Source organism: Lepisosteus oculatus, chromosome 19 (genome assembly GCF_040954835.1).
Source record: "Lepisosteus oculatus isolate fLepOcu1 chromosome 19, fLepOcu1.hap2, whole genome shotgun sequence".
In the NCBI taxonomy this organism is placed as follows: Eukaryota; Metazoa; Chordata; class Actinopteri; order Semionotiformes; family Lepisosteidae; genus Lepisosteus; species Lepisosteus oculatus.
The window spans coordinates 11,525,759-11,549,319 of NC_090714.1; the positions used below are offsets into that span (position 1 = coordinate 11,525,759).

The 23,561-nt window shown below is 48.8% G+C and overlaps 1 protein-coding gene across 9 annotated transcripts in view; it reads right to left on the reverse strand.

Annotated features, from left to right (window-relative positions):
• Positions 1–23,561, reverse strand: part of LOC102689544 (rho GTPase-activating protein 17-like) — a 60,674-nt gene that overhangs the window by 10,665 nt on the left and 26,448 nt on the right. For all 9 annotated transcript variants that reach the window (XR_001480021.2, XR_011182703.1, XR_001480020.2 and 6 more), the window contains exons 2-15: positions 20,832–20,871; positions 15,797–15,901; positions 14,531–14,607; positions 13,165–13,276; positions 12,397–12,473; positions 12,006–12,123; positions 10,249–10,317; positions 8,805–8,886; positions 7,182–7,309; positions 5,859–5,970; positions 3,412–3,493; positions 2,182–2,262; positions 581–694; positions 81–172 (exon numbers count right to left, since the gene is read on the reverse strand). Coding sequence is in view for 4 of the 9 variants with exons in the window: in XM_015360339.2 (XP_015215825.2) it covers positions 81–172; positions 581–694; positions 2,182–2,262; positions 3,412–3,493; positions 5,859–5,970; positions 7,182–7,309; positions 8,805–8,886; positions 10,249–10,317; positions 12,006–12,123; positions 12,397–12,473; positions 13,165–13,276; positions 14,531–14,607; positions 15,797–15,901; positions 20,832–20,871 (1,289 nt within the window). In the remaining 5 variants the exon portion in view is untranslated. The remainder of the gene's footprint in view (positions 1–80; positions 173–580; positions 695–2,181; positions 2,263–3,411; positions 3,494–5,858; positions 5,971–7,181; positions 7,310–8,804; positions 8,887–10,248; positions 10,318–12,005; positions 12,124–12,396; positions 12,474–13,164; positions 13,277–14,530; positions 14,608–15,796; positions 15,902–20,831; positions 20,872–23,561) is intronic.

Genomic DNA, 23,561 nt, shown 5'->3' on the forward strand with positions numbered 1-23,561 from the left:
AAGCCGGTGAAAAGACTCAGTATCAGACACTGCAGGGCAACACCAGTAATAAAGTTCTCCTAGCAGGGGAAGTACAGTACCTTCAGGGAAGAACCAGTCGGCGTGCATGATAATCTGTTCAATGATCGTTACCACATGGACCGAGGTAGCAGCTGCCATCTCAGCCAGGCTCCTGTGCATGGAGAGAGATGGTTCGAGTTGCCAGCAACTGCTACTGTGACGAAAGTTACCTGACTGACAGCTCCGTTTCCGGGACATTGTGTGTGCCAACACCCAGTATTTGCTATCCGGCACTTCTGCAAAACGACGGCAACTTAACTACAATTGCAATGAAAAAGAAATAATCTTCTAGTAAGTGGGTGAAGGGAAGTTATAATGGCAGACCTCCTTTCTCTTAATAAATTCTGTTTGCACAGAAGGCCACACAAACAGAAAGCTCAAGCAAGACTTTCCCCTTTGCACACCCATTGCAAAAGCTTTGCAGAAGGAGCTAGGCCTGATGTTGTCCTTTAACCCCACAACCTCCACTGCAAAAACTCTGATCTCCCTCCAGATGATTGCTAGTTGCCCAGTCCCTCACCCCTCAGTCTTGGCCCATAGCAAGTTGGGTCCCAGGACAATGGCGATGTTGCTGGGGGTCATCTTATTGACCTCGCTGTCCTGGGCCAGCTTGGCCAGGAACTTCACCAGGTACCTGGAACAAGGAGAAGAGGCAGATGAGTCATCTTGCGCATTGCACCACAGAAAAACTGTTCAAAACCAGGGTTCTGGAATGACTCATTGAGCATCTAACTTAGAACGCAGGTTACTCTCTATGGCCCAGATGTTGGTAGTCTGTGACAGATTCCTCCACAAACTGGAGTTGTTGGTGAACAACAACTCACCAGGGAAGGATGGATGTTATGTGGCCAGGACCCTCTACGTTTTTGGCACATTCGCAAGTATCGATCAGTGATCAACAGGCAATAACTCTCCTGACAGGCACTATGGAGCCTCCGGCACTGTCACACCATGGATGGCCCTATAGGTGGGCCTGCTGCAAGAGCAGGTCTAAGTGTCTCATTCTCTCTGAACCTTAAAATTGGCAACCCCAAATTTATATTTAAAAAAACACTTCTTAAAAAAATGTCCTACTTTCACATGGAGTTAAATGACTGATGCTTCTCTTTTCTGTTTATAGACAGTAATTGTGAACATGCAGTGTCGCTCTGCAGCTTTAGAACAGAATCTGCATTTGTGGCCACGAAAGTTTAGTCAGTTAGCCAAGGCTTTATGGTAAAACTGGTTTTGTTTTCAGTCATGGAAATCCTCAGCTATTTTTGTAACAAAATCTACTTCCTCCTTTATCCATCGGTTTTTAAAGAGATATAAAGGACTCAGAGCACAGGGTTAAGATTGTTATTGTAGTACCTACAATACCTACAGTACAGTACCTGGATGGGAGACCTCCTGGGAAAAACTAAGGTTGCTGCTGGAAGAGGTGTTACTGGGGCCAGCAGGGGGCGCTCACCCTGTGGTCCATGTGGCTCCTAATGCCCCAGTATAGTGAAGGGGACACTATACTGTAAACAGGCGCCGTCCTTCGGATGAGACGTAAAACCGAGGTCCTGACTCTCATTAAAAAAATGTGGTCATTAAAAATCCCAGGGCGTTTCTCGAAAAGAGTAGGGGTATAACCCCGGCATCCTGGCCAAATTTCCCATTTGGCCCTTACCAATCATGGCCTTCTAATAATCCCCATCTATGAACTGGCTTCATTACTCTGCTCCCCTCCCCACTGATAGCAGACGGTGAGCGTTCTGGCGCACTATGGCTGCCATCGCATCATCCAGGTGGGGGCTGCACATTGGTGGTGGTGGAGGAGAGTACTCATTACCTGTAAAGCGCTTTGAGTGGAGTGTCCAGAAAAGCGCTATATAAATGTAAGCAATTATTATTATTATTATTATTGTGCTAGGGGATAGTTAATTCACTTGTGAGGTGTCAGTCTTTTCCCAGTGATCAATCATTCATGTGGTCTCTTATTCTTTCTTACTTTACATGGGTTGACATGTATAATCAGATTTATTTTTGCAGTCCAATGGTCCATTATGACCTATCTGACTCAGGCATGCCCTCTACAGCCTGTGCAGAGAAGGGCACTGTTGTACTGTTCACAGCATGACTCAAGACTCAAGCTACCTGAAGTTGGCTTTGTTACTCTTTGGCATCTTGTCACACGTCACCCACAGAGCCTGGAGTTTCTTATCCGGGTCTGGCACGCTGAAAAAAAAACAACATATCTTTCAATCGCTCATCACTTCCTACAGCAACCCAGCAAAATGATCAGAGCTTTAGGATGATAAATGGAAGAGACTATAATTTATTAATTAACCATAACTTCAGGGAACCCTTTTTCAAGAAAGCACAATGGTACAAAACAGAACTGCATGGAAAGACCTGTTATTTGCATAATAAATGTTATTTGGATATGCCATGTTATACATAATATGGGATATTTATTTATAAACTGGGTTGTTTGCATAAGGTGCGTTATGCATGAAGGTGGCTACCGAAATGAATATAAAGCAATCAAACACACACAGGAGTGCCAATTAAATTTGCTGTCCCAATTTCTCAGACAGGTCATTAAATCTTGGTAACAAAATAAAGTCATTGACAGGACAGAAGTATTTTCTGTTAAGTTTCGAATCAAGCACGAAATCATGAACGTTGTTAAAGTAACTCTAAACTGCCACGTTGTCACAATCCCTGGTCTTGCTACGGACAAGAACGAGAGTTCCCATGAATCGGGACGTGAGGCGGCCCTTCCTGCTCACTAGTCACTGTGCTGACTGATGTAATGTGACGTACGAGCGAATAAGGACAGGTTGTGCAGGAGACATTTCCCCGCAGAAACGCTCCGACATGATCTGCGTGCAGAGTTGACAAGTAAGTAGTATTTGTCGGAAAAATCATCTTGAAGTCAAGAGCAATATTTCTATGGGATTAAAAGAGATGTATTTACAAGCCTGCTCGATTACAATGTAATAAGGTCTGAATCACAGAATATGGCTCTGCGCAGACCTGGAAATTTGTCTTTTCTGTGATGCACATTGGAGGTTTTACCAGTTACTTTTCACTTTTATTAGTTTACATTTGCCATTTATTGCAGAATGAAATGCACTCATCTGTGATGATTTTTTCTAACGCCGAAACATAAATAGAGCGTTGCACGTCCCCCTTTAATGAAGGCCGGCCGCGGGCGCGGTCGATCTTCGAATCGATATGCTGGCTTCAGCGCCTGCGGTCACAGGTCGGGGGTCACCGGAGCTCTCTCTTCCGAAACTGCTCGGTCAGGCAGGCCAGCAGCAGAAATTCGGAGCGCCGGCGCGATGCAGTAACGGAGGCAGGGGAGGTGCACAGCCTTACTTGGAAGCTTGTATCCATTCATCGTACAGCTGGAAAGTCATGAGGGGCTCGGGCAGCTCTCGCAGGTAGGACTTCAGGGCACCTGGTGTGCAAGCAGTGTGAAAGGATTAATAATAACAACAACATCACTTTATTAACCCAATACAAATTCTTGCATTAGGAATTTGTCTTTTCACATACCCCAGCTTGCTCTCCATGAGACACACAGACAGGGAGAGAAGCTTGGGGTCAGAGCGCAGGGTCAGCCATTGTACAGCGCCCCTGGAGCAGTTGGGGTTAAGGGCCTTGCTCAGGGGCCCAACGGAGTAGGATTCCTCTGCCGGCTGCGGGATTCGAACCGGCAACCTTCCAGCCACAAGCGCAGATCCTGAGCCACCGAGCCACCACTCCACTAACACCCTCCCACAGGTTTCACTGATCTGAACTGCATGACCTCCTGTGCTTGATCCGTGCTGTTCCCTAAACGTCTCTATCAGAGCCACGGACAGTGGCTCATCAGGTCAGAGCACACACTGGTTTCTGTGGTGTTAAACTAGGCTAGACAGCACATGACCCCACCCGCCACCACCCCGTTGGGATACTGTCCCATCACTGCGCACATTGGTAATTAACAAAAAAACAAAATCAAGCAATAACAGCCTTTTATACACTCCATGAACACTAAATGTCTGCAGAGGTTGCGGGGGATAAAAATTTAAGCCACAAAGGTGGGCTTCACCAGTGGACAAAGCATGATGCCAGGCCTGGTGTCACAGAGATTCCCTTCCCTCATGCACTTCCTGTCTTGAGCCCCAATTCAATGGGATATCCACCAGCAGGGCAGTGCGACGGGACTTGTTCGCCGTGCTAGCGAGCCCAATGCCCTCTGTCGTGCTGGATGTCAGCCACAGGGATCTGCAAAGTTACACTATGCCCAGTGTTCGATAACAAAGGCCATTGTGCCCAGTGTGAAATAAAAATCAAGGAACAGTGCAGCTGTGGTCAAATGGTTTGGCCTTTGTTTTACTGTCGGGTTTCTCAAAATGCTTGTGGAATTTACTACAACCAGAACTCTGTCTAAACAAAACGGGACAAACCTTAACGTTTTGTTCCAGAGCCCACGGTATAAAAACTTCTTTGGAACAGAGTGTCAAGGCATTATGTGGGTTACTAAAAATGTGTTAAGACAGCACAGCTTTGCAAACTGGTATTTAGGTAAGTAACCCCCCCCCAAACTGCATCTTGAATCATCGTTTCAAAGACCAGAATATGAGAACTCTTGAGTGTATATATTGTATACTTATTTTTGTATTGGGATACAAACATGTTTGGAATCAAGACATTATATCACTGCAAAATATTATATTTTGGCAAAACAAAAGCGCATTCACACTGAGACCTGTAGCACTGAATATTTCGATGTGTTTACATCACTGAAGCAGAAACAGGAAAATGCACAGATGCGGAGTGGCTGAGACCCAGCAAATGTTTTTAAATTCATGTCTTTTTTTACTTCCATCTCTATGCAGAAAAGCCAGTTAATAAAACAGTTGTCTCCTCGCTCTTTTGTCTTGGGGTCTTCTCCACACAGCTACCCGGACAGGCTTTCAGCTGAATGCCCCAAGTTAGATCACTTTATGGGCCATGTACAATTTCTTGTATTAGGAATTTGTCTTTTCGCATACCCCAACTTGCTCTCCATGAGACACACAATTCTGTTGTTGACAATGTCCTTTTCCACTCAAAGCTCACCCTTGTCAGGTATGATCCTTTCGTAATTTTACAAGGTAGCACCAATTTTCTTGTTGTGCTCACCCACTTTGGCATATCCGGCTGTATGTTCTTAACATCTTGACTTGACACCTGTGACTGTTCTCAGGGGCGAGAGAGGAAGAGTAGGCAGACTCCTCTGACACGCCCACCTTCAGGCCCCTCCCCTTCTAAAACATCACAGGCAGCCCCGCCCCACCACAGCTGGAGTTTCGCTTCTGATTGGAGGAGAGGTGTGTCCCTCACTGACTGCACCAGTAGCCTGCCAGCACCCAGGTGGCTAGAGGGCTCATTGGCTCTGCCCAGCTAATCCTACCCAACCCCTGGGTGGTGCCTCAGTTCTGCACTGCTGCTCGGAGTATCCTGGTCACAGTGGGCTAGTGACATGTCTGAGGCTCGAACCCGTGATCAAAGAGTGCAACCTGGACTTTAACCAGCTGAGCCACTAGGATGGTCCCCGACAGATCTGACTCCACCCTGTCTGAAAGTATAGCATGCTCTCAGCACTTCTAATGATTGGCTCTCACACTCTAGACTGACCACCCACATGTGCTGTAGAACGTGCACTGGCGTGGTCAACAATAAATCGAGCGCGAGTCCTCTAGGCTCTTACGTGGAACTCCAGTCCCTTTCTTATCTTTCACCCATCAGAGACCTCATCCATGGCACAGACATGCACTGCAGGAGGCGGACCGTACCAGCGACGGCGTGGGGGTCAGAGTAGAACTCCTCCAGCTGGGAGGTGGAACAGTCCAGCGCCGCTTTCAGTTTTTTCAGCTTGGAGGCCCCGGCTGCAATCCGGAACAGCCCCTGTGCCACATGGGAAGAGCAGGTGACAAACAGGTCAGTCTCGCCATGTCTGTCTCAACATACACAACCCGCAGCAGATGTAGATAGATTCTGCCGATTGACAATTCCACCAATAAGCAGTCCTGTTTTATTACCCTGTATTTCACCTCTCCATAACATGTTCATTGTGATTACTGACTCACAGTGACTAATTCCAATCAGACAAGATGCCACCTCCATTGTAATTTGAACTAACCCGCTTCACATTTTGGTGGATTTAAGACAGGGGGAATCCTTCCTGAACAGTGCTCATCGGATTTTCAACACTACAAGGCTGAGGCACCGATAAAACAGTGAAGGGAATTTCAGCACTTTGATGAATGCAAAGATAATCCTGTGCCATGCCAACCTTCTGTATCTTTTTAAAATACGTAGGAGAGCTACAAATCCTCTAAAAACCATGTCAACAAATTCAACGCCAAGCTAGCAGTGGAAGAATCCTGCAACAGCTCACTCAGAGAGCGTGCGCACGAATGATAAAGAAACTGTACAGAGGGAAACGGCAGTTCTGTTTCTGTGTTAAAAATAGTCTTCGCACTGACGGGACAGAGCTTAGTGTCTCAGACAGGACTCCCTGTCTGCACCGCCAGCAAAAGAGGAAGTGATCTTCACACAGGGACAGAAACTTGTTGCGGGGATACTTGTGCCAAGAGCACAAATTCCAGAAAAACCTTGAATGCAACTCAACCGTCAAGGTAGTTTGACTTTCAATTAAAACACAACTTCAGCTAGCGCTGGTAACCTAATGCTTTTTTTCAACTCTCACGTTTATTAGCTAACCCGGATTCAATTCAGGCAGCAGTCACATGGGACTTGCTAGGCCAGCGAACAGCATGTTTGGCTGTTATAAGATCAGATCAGATCGGATCACTTTGTTGGCCATATACAATTTCTTGCATTAGGAATTTGTCTTTTCGCATACCCCAGCTTGCTCTCCATGAGACAGGGAGAGAAGCTTGGGGTCAGAACCATTTATACGGCGCCCCTGGAGCAGCTGGGGTTAAGGGCCTTGCTCAGGGGCCCAACAGAGTAGGATTCCTCTGCCGGCCGCGGGATTTGAACCGGCAACCTTCCAGCCACAGGCGTAGATCCTGAGCCAAAGCTCATCGATGGTCACCACATAGGTACTTCCAGCGCTCTGTGTTGTGGTGGCCAGAGCTGGCATGGCCTACCTCCTCCTTCATGCCAGTCTCCAGCAGCATCATGACACACGCCTCGATGGGCAGGGCGATCTCCCGGTTGCTGCGCTTCAGGTGGTCGTCCAGCGCCGTGCCAAACGCCGGCTTCTCTGTCCACGAATCTGCAGGGCGGGGCGGAGAGAGGAAAGGTGGGGGGTTAGAGTCCGACTGCAGAGCGTGGCGACTCAGAAAGACGGGGGCCGCGGCACGACATGCCAGCGTGCTCTTTAAACACCCCCCCCAAAAAAAAACGGAAAGCATTCCCCCCCACCCGCTCAAAACACGAAAGGAATTTGTGATCCCAGTAGGAGAAGGGGAAGGAAAAGTGCAGATTTTCCATGCTGTTCTGCAGGGGTGAGTCACTCAAAACGCCCGACATCTGCCGGCTCTCGACCAAGGCCTATAAAAACATCAGAGGGCTCTGGCCTTCTTTAAGGACCACCTGGCGGGCAGGGCCGCCAGGGGTCCGACACCGAGTCACATGCTACAGTCACCGTTTAGGACAGCAGAGCGAGGGGCATGCTTGGAGACTGGGCTTGTCTGGGGGGGGGGGGTTTATTGTGAATCTTTTAAAAAAAGGCAGAAAGAAATTGCAGCTTTGAAGCTCTTTTAAAACAATTAACAGGAGGAAGACGGGGGTGGGGGGTGTCAGAAAAGACCATTAAGGGCAAAGACGGAAGGCACATTTTCCACATTAAATCACTTGGGAGTGGGCTAATGATTTCAGTTATCATCTCAACGGATAACTGGATAAAAATAACATGGCCAGCCGAATAACCTTGAGATGAATTCCCTTCTTAAAAAAAGGTTCGCTGCATGCAATTTGAAAGAATAATAGTTCTTGGCTTTCTAACAATGGGCATGTGGCAGGAAAAAGGTGGTATCCAGTCCCAGATGGGACCTATTGTTCGGTCTGTATTACTGAGCTGTCAGCCATGTGTCCTGTCTCTCAATTTGGTTCAACGTTGAGAAGGAATGAAAGGGCCGGTTTAGAAAATCAGCTTTGATGCAATAAACGAAGCCAATCTGCATCTCTCAGCCAAGAGATTAGATGACCAGTAGCCTGAATCAAAAAAATGAAAAGGCTGAAGCCGATGTCCTCATAGCAGGATGTTTAGAAAGTGCAGGTAAATTTCTTGTGCACATTAGTAGTTATATACACCGAGAAGCATTAAAAACATAAATGCTATTAATTCCAATACTCATTTGTTGCATTTTCAATGCCTTTCACTACACAATACGGCTGCCGGCACATCATCCAGGTGGGGCAGCACACTGGTGGTGGTGGAGGGGAGTCCCCATTACCTGTAAAGCGCTTTGAGTGGAGTGTCCAGAAAAGTACTATATAAGTGTAAGCAATTATTATTGCACATATGCTGTGACTCTAATGATCCTATTTGTCACATATTTGAATAACCTTTGATCAATATGCATATAATTATAGAAATGCTACGAACCCCCAAGTACAGCGCAGTGGACAGTTTCATTAATGTTCAGACGTGTGCCGACTTAAGCTTCAGAGACGGGAGAGGAAATAAAGGCTACAGTGCAAAAGAAGAAGAAAGAACTTAACAGCGAGAGAGGAGGCAGAGACACAGACCCATGGTAATACTGTACCTTGCTGTGCATGGATGGTCGGAAGGAAACTTTCTAACACTGCTAAAGATCTCCTATGGTAATCAGCTTGTGCTTCTAGTAACTGGGAACAGAACCCACAGGGTGGAACAGACACAACAAATCTCGGTTATGTCACAGAACAAAACACAAAATTCACGATGTGCAATAAATCAGCTTAAACAGTTCAAACACCCTGCGGAGCATCCCCACCCTGAAAGCCTCTGGACGTACTGCAGCTGAGGAATGGGTCTCAGCACTGAGGAAGACTGGACTGACCCCCCACCTCCCCCCAGTTTTTTCACGGGGTTCCACAACAAGTTTGCCGGGGCGTCACCCCCGTTTACAAGCAGGGATCTGTTTCACCTCGGCCCAGCCTTCCTCCAAGTGCTTGACGTCTGTTTCCCATGCTGCCCTGCTGTGATTTCCCTGTGGTTCACTGCTCTTTAACTGCCGTGCACCAGAGGACGCCCCAGCAGGACAAACCGGACACATTCTCATGCAGCACCTGAGGTGGTGGGGCGTCAGGTTCAGAGTGCGCAACTAAACAAACTTGCTCAGGATAAAACAAAAAATACAGTCAATTAACGATCAGAACACAGGTGTCAAAGTGAGCACTGTGTCACAGTGGACAGATGATATTTTAAAAAGCAAACAACATCTGAAGAGTATAAAAGAGATGCAGGACAACACAGGACTACTTTGTACCTCTACAGATATTACACGTGTACATCTAAAACTCCCCGTGAGTTCCAGCAGGGAGTTCCCAACCGGGGGTTCGTGATCCCCTAGGGGTTCGTGATGGTACTGCAGGGGGTTCGTGAGATTGTGATGGAAACGTCAATGTCAAATTAAATAGTCCTATTAATAAGTAACAATGTAATAATAAGAATAAGAAAAACAACAGTAGTAATATGAATATTAGTGAAAGGATTTTAAGAGGGCTGCTGTAGCATTTATCTACATTCATTGAAAGGTTTGATTTTGTTAAAATCTCAATTGGGTACTAGAGGCAAACAATTTAGGTTGAAGGTTGGGAACCCCTGAATTTCAGTATGGGGAATCCTTACCCTTATTGCATTTTTGTTCTTAGCAACCTCAGGCCTGTTTCACCTGTCAGAGCCCTAACGAGAGCAAAACAGCTCCCTGATGTCGCCTGCCTTGACTTAATATACAGAATTAAACGCCTTTTTGGATGATTCTGTTTCCAAGGGTCTGAAACGGTAACAACAATTTGCATATTTCCCACAACCCCCAGGAATCTCTTGCTTCCTCGGGCACCTGCACTCTGGACGGCTTTGTGCTTTATCACACAAGAGCACCACTTCTACATAGTAGCAGCACAGGCTTCAGGGGCCTGGGAACCCTCTGGAAAATGAAACATTCTTCTGCAGAGAATCACGGCCACACAGAGTCCAGAGGAGGAGAGGTAAACTAGTCAACTCACTGCAACAAAATAGCGAGCGTAGTCCCCTTCTTTGGAAGAGAAGTTGTACATGTCTGCGGCCAGCTGGTCCTGTGGAGAGGGGGGGGGGGGCGAATCAGGAGTGTGGGAACTGGCAGAGTTACAATGCCGGACTGTCTCCATCCCCTTCTTATCAGTGTTTTCTCTCTACAAACTTATTTTTTAATTTGAGACAAGACCGTTTATACTCCAGTCCTCGCCAAGATGTGAAATGTACACTGTGGTGCAGCGTTGTGCTCCTTCCATGTATATCAATAACACTAATAATATTAAACAGATGGATGAAAATCAACAAGACTGCTGCCTGGACTGGGAACAGCATCCAAATCCACAGAAAACATCTGCATGCAAAAGCCTCCCAGCACACAATTTCATTCACATTTTATTTACAATAAAATAAATCAACAGTTTCTTCTGAAGTCTCTATTGCGCCATACAACGCTTATGACAATCAGATCATAAATCCCTGACCTGACTGTTTCTTTTAATTGTCCTTTTTTGGATCAAACGATAACCGAATACAACTGTTGGCGCTGAACAATGAAACCATTAATTGCTTTCTTCCCCTAAGAAAGTCATTCGCCTTTCATAATCTGGTCAGATCTCTTTGCCCCACAGCTAAAAGCGAACAGAAAGTGCTTTGTCAGGAAAAAAATGCAATCTCTCCATCTCCGGGCTGCTCGGAGTGGACGCATTCCCAGAATCTGGAACAGCTTCCTTTAATACGCGTCACAGTTGTAAACATCACTGTTTGTGTGTGCAAAGCTCTGCCAATCCTAGTCTGTCCTGGTTTCGTGCATGATGACTGTGTGCATTCTGCATTTGGCATAAAATACTACTGAAGGGCATGGCTTTGGACAGTATGTTGCAGGCAGCATACAGAATTTTGAATTTAGCTCTACCCACTTGACAATAGAACAGCCTGAGGGATTTAAAAAAACTACAATAATAATCATTCAGCCTGTGGATATGCTCCAGAATTCCATGTGATTGTTACATCACCTGGCAAAGCTGCAGAACGGAGTACATTCTAGAATTTTAAATAGCAGATTTAGACCCACTGTTAGAGATTACTGGCTTTCTCGATGCCAAACACTACTGACGTCCAAGGCTGGAATCTGGCATCTCTTAAAGTTCAGAGAATCAGGTCGATACCGATACCCAGCAGCCATATCACCCTGCAACTCACAACTGGCAACCCACTGAAGCTAAGCAGGTGTGAGCCTGGTCAGTAAAACTGACCTGGGAAAAATTAAGGTTGCTGCTGGAAGAGGTGTTAGTGGGGCCAGCAGGGGGCGCTCACCCTGCGGTCCATTTGGGTCCTAATGCCCCAGTATAGTGACGGGGACACTATACTATAAACAGGCGCCGTCCTTCAGATGAGATGTAAAACCGAGGTCCTGACTCTCTGTGGTCATTAAAAATCCCAGGGTGTTTCTCGAAAAGAGTAGGGGTGTAACCCCGGTGTCCTGGCCAAATTTCCCATCGGCCTTTACCAATCATGGCCTCCTAATAATCCCCCTCTATGAATTGGCTTCATTACTCTGCTCTCCTCCCCACTGATAGCTGGTGTGTGGGGAGCGTTCTGGCGCACTATGGCTGCCGTCGCATCATCCAGGTGGGGCTGCACACTGGTGGTGGTGGAGGGGATCCCCATTACCCGTAAAGCGCTTTGAGTGGAGTGTTCGGAAAAGCGCTATATAAGTGTAAGCAATGATTATTATTATTATTATTATTACCTTGCAAAGCTCGACTTTGTTCATGGCTTCGTCCACCTCTTCTTTGAGGGAGTCAGCCTTGGCTGTCAGGGCCTGGAAGTTGGTTCCCGAGATGATCGACTTGGTCGCCTGACTCCACCTGAAACGAACAGCTCAACAGCTGAGCGCTGGCCAGCACCACCGCCACACAGAAGCGTGTCCACTGCGTGTGTGTGTGTGTGGGGGGGGGGCGCAACAGGTCGTGAACGGGGTCACACGCGCTTCAAAGCTCGAGTTAATAAAATTCCACCAACGGCACCTGCTTTCCTCCGCACGAAAGAGAGAGAGAGGCCGTGGGCTCACAGACGGAGACAAGGAAATCAAAAGACAGGAGATTTCGATGAAAAGACAGGTGGGCAGACAGGTGACTCACCTGGCTCGTGCAGAGTCATAATCCAGTACCATCTTGGCCAGCTGCTTCCTCTGTTTCAGGATGTTGGGAATGTCCATCTGAAGGACAATAAAGGCAGGAGTCAGGGGCCCTGCTGGTTTACTGCACTGCATTTCATACAGCCACTGACTGTCTGGTACCTTGTCATAACACAGCCTCCCCTGCAGAGGGTGTGATCTGGGGGAGGTCAAGCACTTTAGTCCGACCAGAGGGGTCATTACATCAGCCACTGCTCTGTGGCAACAGTGTGGCACGGTGATCAAGATGCTGGACCTGGAACTTGAGGGTTGCGAGTTCAAATCCCACATAAGATGCTGCTGTTGTACCCCTGAGCAATTCCTTCACATAATCCATTCCAGTTGGGATCCAGGTGTATCAATGGGCACAAAGCCGCTTTGGGTAAAAGCATCAGCCAAATGCGTAATCAAATTAGTCATTGTGACAGAAACCATGAGAGAACTCTACTGACTCCGGTTTCATCTTTGGCATCAGCTCTGGAGGCCATGGTCTCAGAGCCTAGCAAACAGTAAGCAAGAGAAAACTAAAGTCTGAAATTTTAGGAGAATGATGAGTCTGGGCTCCCTTTTCAGAAATCACTGCGTGGGCACGAGAGTGCAAGGAGTAGATTAATACAATCAGCTACACTTTGAAATGTCTGACTGATTGACGATGCTTCAATTCTACAATAAACAGTAAAACCAAGACCTGTAATGAGATAGAAGTGGCAACTGACTGCCCCTGGCAACTGACCTCTGCCAGCTGATTGAGGGGGTCCAGGACGTCCTTCTCGATCTGCATCTCGTGCTGAGAGAGCTCCATGGCCAGCCGGTTCTCCGCCTCGCCACACACCTCCATCATCTTCCTGCAGGCAGAGACATAGACACACACAGCACGGAGACGGTCACAAGCCAGACGAGGCTGTCCAGCCTAGTAGGAGCTACCTGATCTTAGCATCTCGTCCATCCATTTCTTGGAAGCTGCCAGATTACTGGCCTCAACAACATGTCGGGGAGAATTTGGTCCACACTTCCACAAACACTCGTTGGACACAACAGACACAGGGACCCAATATAACGTGCAGGGAAACCAAAAGGCGAGTGCGGCAATGACCTTTTCTGACCAGATTCTGACCAGTAACCAGCCAATGCAAATATATATCTAACCCTGCGCTCATCCAAGACCTCATTCCTCATCAGGACAATTCTGGATCCCACAGATGACATCGTGTACCTCCAGCAACTTTATTTACTGCCTCTCTTGCAGAAAATGCCCAGCTATACATTGGGGAAACAGGAAAGAGACTGGGAGACTGCTGTAGAGAACATGTTAGGGCTGTGAGGATCAAAGATCTCTCCAAGCCCATCGTTTCTCATTTCACCTCTAATCTCACCCTGATCTCTGCGTTCTCAAAGTAGGGCTTCTTAACTCCTATTGCAGAAAGACATCCGAAATCAAAATTAAACTGAAACTAGGATCCCACCTTCCCCCTTCTCTCAACGACAGACTCATTTCTTTCTATTCCTCTCTATTCATTTGGAGGTTTCGACTTCTCCTCACCTCTCTCGAATCTCACACCACCTGAGTGCCCAGTCTACCTCCCCCCCTGCTCCCGGCTCCTCTCCACTCCTGGTCTTTGTTCTCCCATGCTACATCAGCTACCAACTTCCCTTTCTTTCTCATATCCGAAGAAGGCTCCACAGCCGAAACGTTGCGTTGTTTGTCTTCTTATTTTTCCCAGCATGGAATAAACCTTTACTTGTTCCTCCTCAGTAACCGGCCATATTGCTTTTCAATTTTCTAGACAGGAATCTCAAATCTGTCCTGTGCTGTAACACTTAATACTACTGAGGACTGCAAAGCTTAAGGCCGATACGAGTTAGGTGGCATTTCAGGAACCATAAAGAAAAAAAAACGTATCTTCGCTAAAATGAGGTTTTGATTCCAGATGCACTTTATTCAGTATCATCCGCACTTTGCAACCAAAAAAGATAAGTCGTAGGGAAATCTTTAATTGGATGCTGCACCTGTGGTTGGGTTTTGGATTAGAAGACCAACAACACCAACCCCCACTCTCCTCCAGCCCATGTCCACTCAGATCAGGGGTGACCGGACTCACCCGATCAGGGACTCCTCCCCCAGTTGACTCCCTCCATCCTGCATGGTCTGAGACAGCGCTGTGAGTGGGAGCTTTTTCTGGGAGAAAGGAAAAGGAATTATAGTCACGGCGGCCTTAACACCCATCCAGGAGGGTGGGCAGTCTTCCTTCTGGTGGGCTGTGTGCCTGCAGGGTTTCAGGTTTTCTCAATCTCCATCAGATCCCTATTGACGTAATGATGAGATCAATTCCTTTTTTTATTTTGCTCCTCAGTCGCTCGTTTCAGCTGCCGGGAAGAAACTACAAAGCCCGCGCGGACACATCGGCCCTCCAGGGCCAGGATTACCCTGTCCCAGCACTGCCCCCTACTGGAGGGGTATCGCACTGCCGCAAGTGCATCACAGGAAGCCAATTACAAAAAACACAGACCACTTTGACTGGTTGCAGAAAATGCAGAAAGAGACTGAAGATGTGTTGTGTTGTTTTTTTTAGCTCATTATTCTTCAAGATAAAACTGAATACCACAAGAAGTAAACAAAGAGAAAAGCATAAAATGTGCGATGCATCAGTATTAACTAATGTAAAGTGTTAGCTGGTAAAATTGCAGAAGGACAGTGGTCTCACGTTTGAACAATCTACTGTATCATTATTTTAAAACCCAAAGCTTTTGCACTGCATTAATCTGCAAGTGGGGCCAGCAGGGGGCGCTCACCCTGTGGTCTGTGTGGGTCCTACTGCCCCAGAATAGTGACGGGGACACTACACTGTAAAAAGGCGCCGTCCTTCGGATGAGACGTAAAACCGAGGTCCTGACTCTCTGTGGTCATTAAAAATCCCAGGGCGTTTCTTGAAAAGAGTAGGGGTGTAACCCCGACATCCTACCCAAATTTCCCCCTGGCTTTTCCCAATCATGGCCTCCTAATAATCCCCATCTCTGATTTGGCTTCATCACTCTGCTCTCCTCCCCACTGATAGCTGGTGTGTGGTGAGTGTTCTGGCGCACTATGGCTGCCATCGCATCATCCAGGTGGGGCTGCACACTGGTGGTGGTGGGGGGGATCCCCATTACCTGTAAAGTGCTTTGAGTGGAGTGTCCAGAAAAGCGCTATATAAGTGTAAGCAATTATTATTATAATTATAATACAGTAACAGGAACCAGGCTACAGATGCAAGTGGGCTACGTGCAGGATGAAACAGGCTGAAGGATTAAGCTGATCTACTGCTGTGCCCCAGACTGCCCCCATCACAAAGGCGACCGTGGTTTAGGGGGGACAGAGGTCTACTCACGTGTCTCTTCTCCGCGTCGGTGCCCTGGTGGCCCTGCAGGCACGTCACCAGCCGCTTGTGGGCGTTGTGGGAAACGGCTCGCACCATCTCCATCCGTCGCTCGATCTGCGGAGAGACGCAGGAGCTCAGGCGGCGCCAGGCTAGCGCCCCGGGTGAGTGGGGACCCCCCGAATCGGGCGCCATGGCTTCCAGGGCCTGGCCTGGCTGTTTATCACTGCCAAGCAACTATCTTTGACTCCCCTGGATGCTTCTGAGGGGGACGCCTTGCACTTAAAAGGGGAAATCTAGTGCAAAAGCCAGATATGACGTGTGATTGTGCAATCACTGTGCGCTCGGCCGTTTCTCTGTAATGTCGCGGCGATCTCTTAGATCACGCCTTGCGTGGCACGTCAAGGAAGCAGTTTGCATTTCCTGGCCCTTGCACCTATAGGCGCTGCCCAACGCTGCACCACTAGGCTTGAAATGTAACCGGCTGGACCTCCGATGAAGGTTCCTGATAGATCGTCACTCCCACCCAAGACTGTCGGTGGTGAACTGATCGTTTGTCGAGAGTCAAAAAACAACGGGGTGAACAAGCTATGGAAGAGCCACCCCCCCACACAAAAATCCTGTGCTTTGAAGTGCCTGGAGACGACTCGTGGAAAAAAAACTGAACCGGAAGAAAGCCGATCAATTAAAGGCATCAATTAGCCCTGGAGGTTAAGAGCAGAGCTGGAATGAAAACCGGCAGGTTGTGCTGTCTGGATAATCCCCCAGAGCTCTGAGCCCTACCAGACTGACCATAAGTGCTAAACACTTGCTGCAAGGCAGAAAGGACTGTGAGAACAGATACAAGGCATAGACACGAACTCCCCTCCCTGTGCACATGTCAGTCTACACCTTATGTCTGTGTTAAGCTGCTGTTGCACTGCAATTCTGTGTTAAGCTGCTGTTGCACTGCAATTTCCCTCACGGGATCAATAAAGTATCTATCTATCTTTGGTACAAGTAAAGGTTTATTCCATGCTGAAAAAAGGGGGTTGTTTCCTTTCTTCGCTTTTCAGCATGGAACAAACCTTTACTTGTTCCTTTGCAGCCTATGCATGCTGACACAGCTACCTACGTGAACTACAACACCTTACTTTCACACACCACCTCAATGGATAAATACAGGTGGTCCTGCAGGAACAGGGCTGGGGTCCGCAGTTTGCTGGACACACATGGTAATACCAGTTACTGTCTAGAGTGCCATCCTGTCCAGACAATCCCCTAGAGCTCTGGGCCCAGCAGTACCGACCATAAGTGCTCCACACGTTCAGTAACACATCGCTGATCGTTGGGGTCTTGGAGGTAAAAGGAAAAAGTTTTGTGCTGCGAAAACAAAGTAAAATGGGCTCACCAAAACATCCGATACAGCACGACCTTCGAGACAGACTCAAGGGGAAGCAAAAAAAGACTGGGAGCACAGATACGAGGCGCGGAGATGAAGTCCCTCCCTGGGCACAAGTCATTTAACACCTCCCTTTTACACAAAACCTAAACGGGCAGATAAAGAAACGCCAGCTGTTGCCCTCTTGACTGGCAAACTGGCATCGCGGTCATGGAGTTTGGAAATCAGCCCCTTTATCGACATTTCCTTCTGACCCGGAGTCCCACCAAACCAGCCTCACTCCCTCTTCAAGGCATCTCTCGATCGCACCCCACATTCCGCACCAATTCTGGCTTCCCGCGCTCCAGATACAGGGAAAAACCTGACCGCCTCCCGCCAGGGTCATGATGGAGGGCCAGGGAGGTTCTGGGGTTCCTGACTCTCCGCCCCCGTCTACACCCCCGCTCCCAGCTGCCTCTCGCAGTCCCAGGCCCGATAACCAGGCAGAGCTCAGAGGTGACCGAAGGCAGCTTGCACAGAGGGGTGCAGGAATTCCCCCCCAATCCTACGACTCGCAGCACGCCACCGGGCCCCCTGATCCAGCACACCTCGACCCCGCAACACGACCGCACCTCAGAAAACATATTCGCTCCTGGGCAGCACGGTTCAGGCAGAGTCCGGCAGGGTTTAACCCTTTGACCAATTCAAAGAGACGTGGCCCAACTCACCTGCCACTTGAACAGTACTCAATGGGCAATTCCACGTTGACACGGTCAGACACGAAAAAAAATCAGAGGTCCGATCACCTTCAGACGGTCGCGATTAACCGGCACCGAACTCCACAAAGTGGGACGACAGCCTGGGTCGGATGTCAGCCCGGCGCAGGGCGCGAGCGACCCACGCGGATTTGCTCGCACTAAAAAAACGGGGCGAGACGGGAACGGACCCGGATTGCGCGTCTTTGGACTGCGCAGATCCAAATGCGTCACGCCCCAGAGCCGGGCATCAACCCCCCCTGCCCCCCCCCCCGTGTCTGAACGGCACTTTGAAAGGGCGCTGGTCGTGCGCCGGCGCCGGATGAAACACAAAACCGGTTGGTCAGCTTCAAAAAAAGAAACATACGGTCCACTGATAAAATGGGCCTTACTTTTGAAGACGAGGAAAATTAGTCGCGCGCGAGAGAGAGAGAGAAAGAGCTCTACGGCCCATCTAGTCCCGTTTGGTAGTTAGTAGCCAATTGATTCAAGAATCTCGTGCCTGAAAGAAGACAGGGTATATCAGCTTCAAAAAACATGGCGCTCTGGCTCAGCAGTTCCTGTGAGGAGTCAAATAAGAGAACACCATCTCCCCCGTACCCCCGAGGCGCCCCAACAGCAGACTGGTGCTGCTGGTTGGAAATCTTTGTCGTTAATCCGCCGAATCAACTCTTTCCGTCCCGCGTCCTCTGCGTGTTAAACCAGAGAGAGGGTGCTGAACGGTCAGGATCAGGAAAGTCACCCAGAGTGGGGGAAAAAAAAAGAATGATCCCCATCACACACACACCCTGCCTCAGACTATAATCAAGTACTTTAAAGCCCGGAGATACGCGCTCCTTTGTTGTGATGTAGCAAGATCTCTGGAAATTTAGCTCTGTTTAACTTTGTGTTTTCAGGCTGGGGCAGACTGTAAAACAAGGCTGAGAAGAAAAAAGGAAAACCGCCTCAGCAGCGAACAATGCCAGCCCCAGGTGGAGGGGGGCCGTCCAAAAACAGCCCAGCGGCTCAGGATTCCCACGGGCTGGCGGCGGAGATGACCGTCTTTCCCCGCAGAAATGGCGCGGTCCAGCTCACCCTTTCCACCAGGGCGTGTCCTGCCCTCGCTGACCTTGCCTGGGAACGTAGCGCGCCCTCGGACGGGACGGCCGACAGCCCCCGCCCCGCTCCCTCTGGCCCGCCAGGGGCACGCGATCTGCCGAGGGGGGGATCCTGTGCGAACTGTGTGTGCGTGTGGCGTTTACTAGGCCAAAGCCGGCTTCCCTTTTCCATTCCGCACAGGAGCGGCAGGGACAAGCTCTGGCAACAACACAGCCCTCACACCCTGACACCGGGAAACGGAAAGTGGAAAAGTGGACCGGAGAGCAGTCGGACATCCCCAACGCTGCAGAGCTCAGCCGTCGCGTCATTTCCCCCAGTGGCTGGAGACGTTTTTCGTGTGCCAAGCGTCAGTGAAGTCCACACACGCAAGGAGCTCGTTCTCTACGATACCAAAGGCAGACGCGCGTCTCACAGACCTGGGCGATCTGCTCAGGCCCTCTCGCTTTTTCTAAACCTCAACTTAAAACCACAAGCCCACAGAGGGAGTGCACGCATCCTGGTTCCAAGCGGTTCTGCTTACTGGGACGATTCCAATCAACCCGTCCCTGAATATTTTATTCGGGTCAAAAACAAACGGTGGATACTATCTGGATTCAGTCCAGAGACGGAAAGACAACAAGTCTTCGTCCAATGCATAGAAATCACAAATAAGAAGTGCCTACGCCCTCATAAACGGCAACTACAGCAATTCTTCCTGGGCTTGGATCACGAACGTCAATAACAGACAACCTGCGGAGTGAGAGGTCATTGGTCTGTGGCCAACAATCACTGTATCTCTCCTCAAACCAGACACAATTTCCCCAAGACATGCCAGTAGGGACAACAGAGGCAAGAGACTGGGTACTGGACGGCAGGGTCTGACGTAGCCCTCGACTCCCCTGTCTGGTCCACGGTTCAGGAACACTAACAGCTCCAACATTCAACTGCCTCCACTTACAGGCAGCTCAGGGACAACCAGCGAATCAAGACCTTTTACATGGTTTCTGCCGAAACAAAAACCATCTGGTATTTTTAATACATACTGTTCAAAATATTAGCAACACCCAAGATGACATTAAAACGTGCATCACCCAGTGTGACGTTAAATGCCAGACTGTTGCTTTTTTTCCTCAGGCACACGAGGCTCGTGGCTTAATCTGCATCAGAGACGAGATTCTGAGTAACTAGATGTCAGTTTGATCAAGAAGTGACCACGTTCCATGTCCCACGCTAAACTGCTGCTCTGGCAGGAGTTTGTCCTGTGAAGGTCGTGCCGCATGTATGGAAAAAAAACCAAGAGGCAGATTTTACTCCAGCTGGATTATAAGGGAAAGGTTGCAACTGCAGCTATAATACAGAGCACATTCCTGCCTATGGGAAGAAACTACGGAGAGAAATTAGCTGCCTGACATGGAACAGCTCCCTGATCACAGGTTCACCAGGATCCAAAACAGACTTCATCCCGTTTCAGCCCAACATTAACGGTGTGAGTAATCCAACGAATATGGGTGAGAATGAAGGAACAAAGCACAGAAAAGATTCACCAAGTCACTGTTCCGATCCACTGGGGTTTGGGATTTGGTGTGGGAGCGACAACGCGCTTGATTGATTATTATTTCTGGGAGATCCCGAAGGAATCTGAAGCCGACACACACACACAAGGGGAGGATCTCCGGAGTTTTGTATGCTCCAGGACGTGGAGAGAAAGTTACCCTCCTTCCCCACATGCTCTGAGAGGCCCGGGCTCAGACCCAAAGCAAAGACATGGGCACTGCTCTGCGGATCAGACACCTTACATCCGACATCCCTCCGTGAGCACACTAGAACACCAGGAAAAGGCCATGCGCAAGGTTACCTGCAACAGATCTTCCCCGAGGACTTCTGTTTTCTCAGCTCTGTGGAGAAGAAAGAACAAGGGAGAGCAGATTAGCAGTCGTCTGCAAAACCAGCACAGAACCGAAGCACATCCCCCCCTCCCTTAGAAGCGTTCAGCCACAACCAACAAAATCAGGCTCCAAACCGGCAATAACCAGGCCTGTTCAAATCACAGAAGATGACCCAACACTTTACACAGACCTAACACACTGAGAACGAGCTTATTTAAGGACACCGTACGATTCAGCGCTAAAATAATGTGCCATATGAACGCAGAGTCGTTGAGTTAAAATTCCCGTGTTCTGAAGTCGCTTATGATATGGTGCAGGAGCTGGTGGGAGAGGCAGAATTGTCCACTAAGAGACGGAGTGATTACAGGGACATGGGAAGACAGACGAGGTCAGCGCCAAACAGGAAGAAGACAGCCAGAGTGGGGAGCTGTCCCACAGGCCTGGCCCTGGTCCAGAGCACAGCATCTGGCCCGGAGCGCTTCTCCGAGTGGTCAGTCCACTTTTAAAACAGCGGTGTGCCGCCTGCTCTCAAACTCAAAACAGGGACCTTTCAAACAAGAGTCTCAAATAACATTGAGCTCGGCGCTATAAATAGCCGGGAGAACTTCAGGGTCAGACAGATGACATTCCCGAGAGCGCAGGGAAGGAGGCGGACAGAGATATCCCAGACGGCTCTCCGAGGAGCTGCACCGAGCCAGCTCTCGCAGTACTGCTCCAGAAAAGCACCGTCAAGAACAGCGCTCAGCAGAAAATGATTTGTCAGGGCGCAGAGCAGTCTCACTGGCAAACTCTGCATCAGCAGTTTGGGGTTCCCCAGAGTGTGCCCGTCTTATCTTTCCTAAGGCCGATAGAGTAGAGGAGTTTATCGCCACACTGGAATTCTTATTCACATAAGTCTTTCAGGACATGCACAGTACGGCAGACGAGACAGTACGACAGACAACACCATACAACGTAGACAGTAAATTACAAAATGGTACATAACGCTAATTATTTACCAATTTGTACCATTGCCAGCAGCCATATCACCCTGCAACTCACCACTGGCAGCCCACTGAAGCTCAGCAGGTGTGAGCCTGGTCAGTACCTGGATGGGAGACCTCCTGGGAAAAACTAAGGGTGCTGCTGGAAGAGGTGTTAGTGGGGCCAGCAGGGGGCGCTCACCCTGTGGTCTGTGTGGGTCCTGATGCCGCAGTATAGTGACGGGGACACTATGGTGTAAAGAAAAGGCACCGTCCTTCGGATGAGACGTGAAACTGAGGTCCTGAGTCTCTGTGGTCATTAAAAATCCCAGAGCGTCTCTTGAAAAGAGTAGGGGTGTTACCCCAGCGTCCAGGCCAAATTTCCCACTGGCCTTTACCAATCATGGCCTCCTAATAATCCCCATCTCTGAACTGGCTTCATCTCTCTGTTCTCCTCAAGGCGCTCCGTAAACCACAAAACTGCCTTTAAAGATGCCAAGTGAAATCGCAATTACCCGCATGCCAATATGAGCGGTGTGAGTGTGAGTGGGCACACTGGCACACAGCGGTAATGCCCTAGGACAGATGGGTGAAAACAAGGAAATGTGCAGGGATGGCAACCTAAATGTCAATTCAGAGGCCAAAGCTGCAAGGGGTCGTGCCTACAGGGGCAAAATCCGATTCGGCACCAAGGCCTGCCCTGTGCCCCTGGCGCCAGGGGTTACTGAACTGAGGCACGTGATGGAAGGGCTGCCCAGCCCTGATGGGCATCCCTGCACACACCTCCCCTGCCCAGCCCAGACGGGGCTCCAGCACAACACCAACTCCATCGTGACAACCCAAAAGCTGGGATTTAGAAGCTCCGATTCAAAAAAAAAAGAAAGAACGCAGTCTTTCGTATGATTAACTCCAGCCTCACACAGTCCCAGTTCCTCACCGGCAGACCCATTGATTCTCCACTCAGGAGGGGAACAATTCCTTCTTCCCGATCCAGGTGAGATCATCACAGATTCAGCGGATTTCATGGCTGGTTTTAAACAAATTAGTATTTCTTATTCGTTAAAGAGGCCTTCACAGAGCGGTATTTGTTAACAGTAACTGGCACCAGCCCTGTACCACGTTCGGCTCCGAATCAACTCTGGTCCAGTAGTGTGGGAAGCCGGCTCAGCCAGAAACAAACGGCTCACTGGAATCTTAAGCGATTGAAGACACGGTTATATTTTTCACCGTTCCTGAAGATGAATATTCAGGAAACGTCTGGCTGTGGGCTGTTATCACAGGGGAGAGCCGGAATGAGAATTCCAGTCCTGTAAACTAGAGTAGTGAACTGCCTGGTCTGTCAGGTTAATGTGTTTGACACTGTAACAATAAAACTGAGCTGCTCCACTTTCTGTTCAGAAATGTCCTGTACAAAAGCGGCCTGACCCATAGATACCTCCGTGCCCCTTTAGCAAATCCTTAGGGAAACAGGATTCATAAATCTGTGGGCATCAGCCAGAGAATGTAGTGTCTGTCCATAACATCGGTGACAAAACTGACCCAAGCAGTCACAAATACTTTTATTGCACATAACGATTAGATCTAAAACTACAAGATGGTTTGTATGGCAACAGGAATAGGTAAGAATACTTCTAGATTTTGTGTCTCACTGTCCCCTCTCCCCACACACACACACACACAAGTCACCAGCCGAAGCACATTCTTATTAATGTGATAAACAGAATTTATTTCAATGAT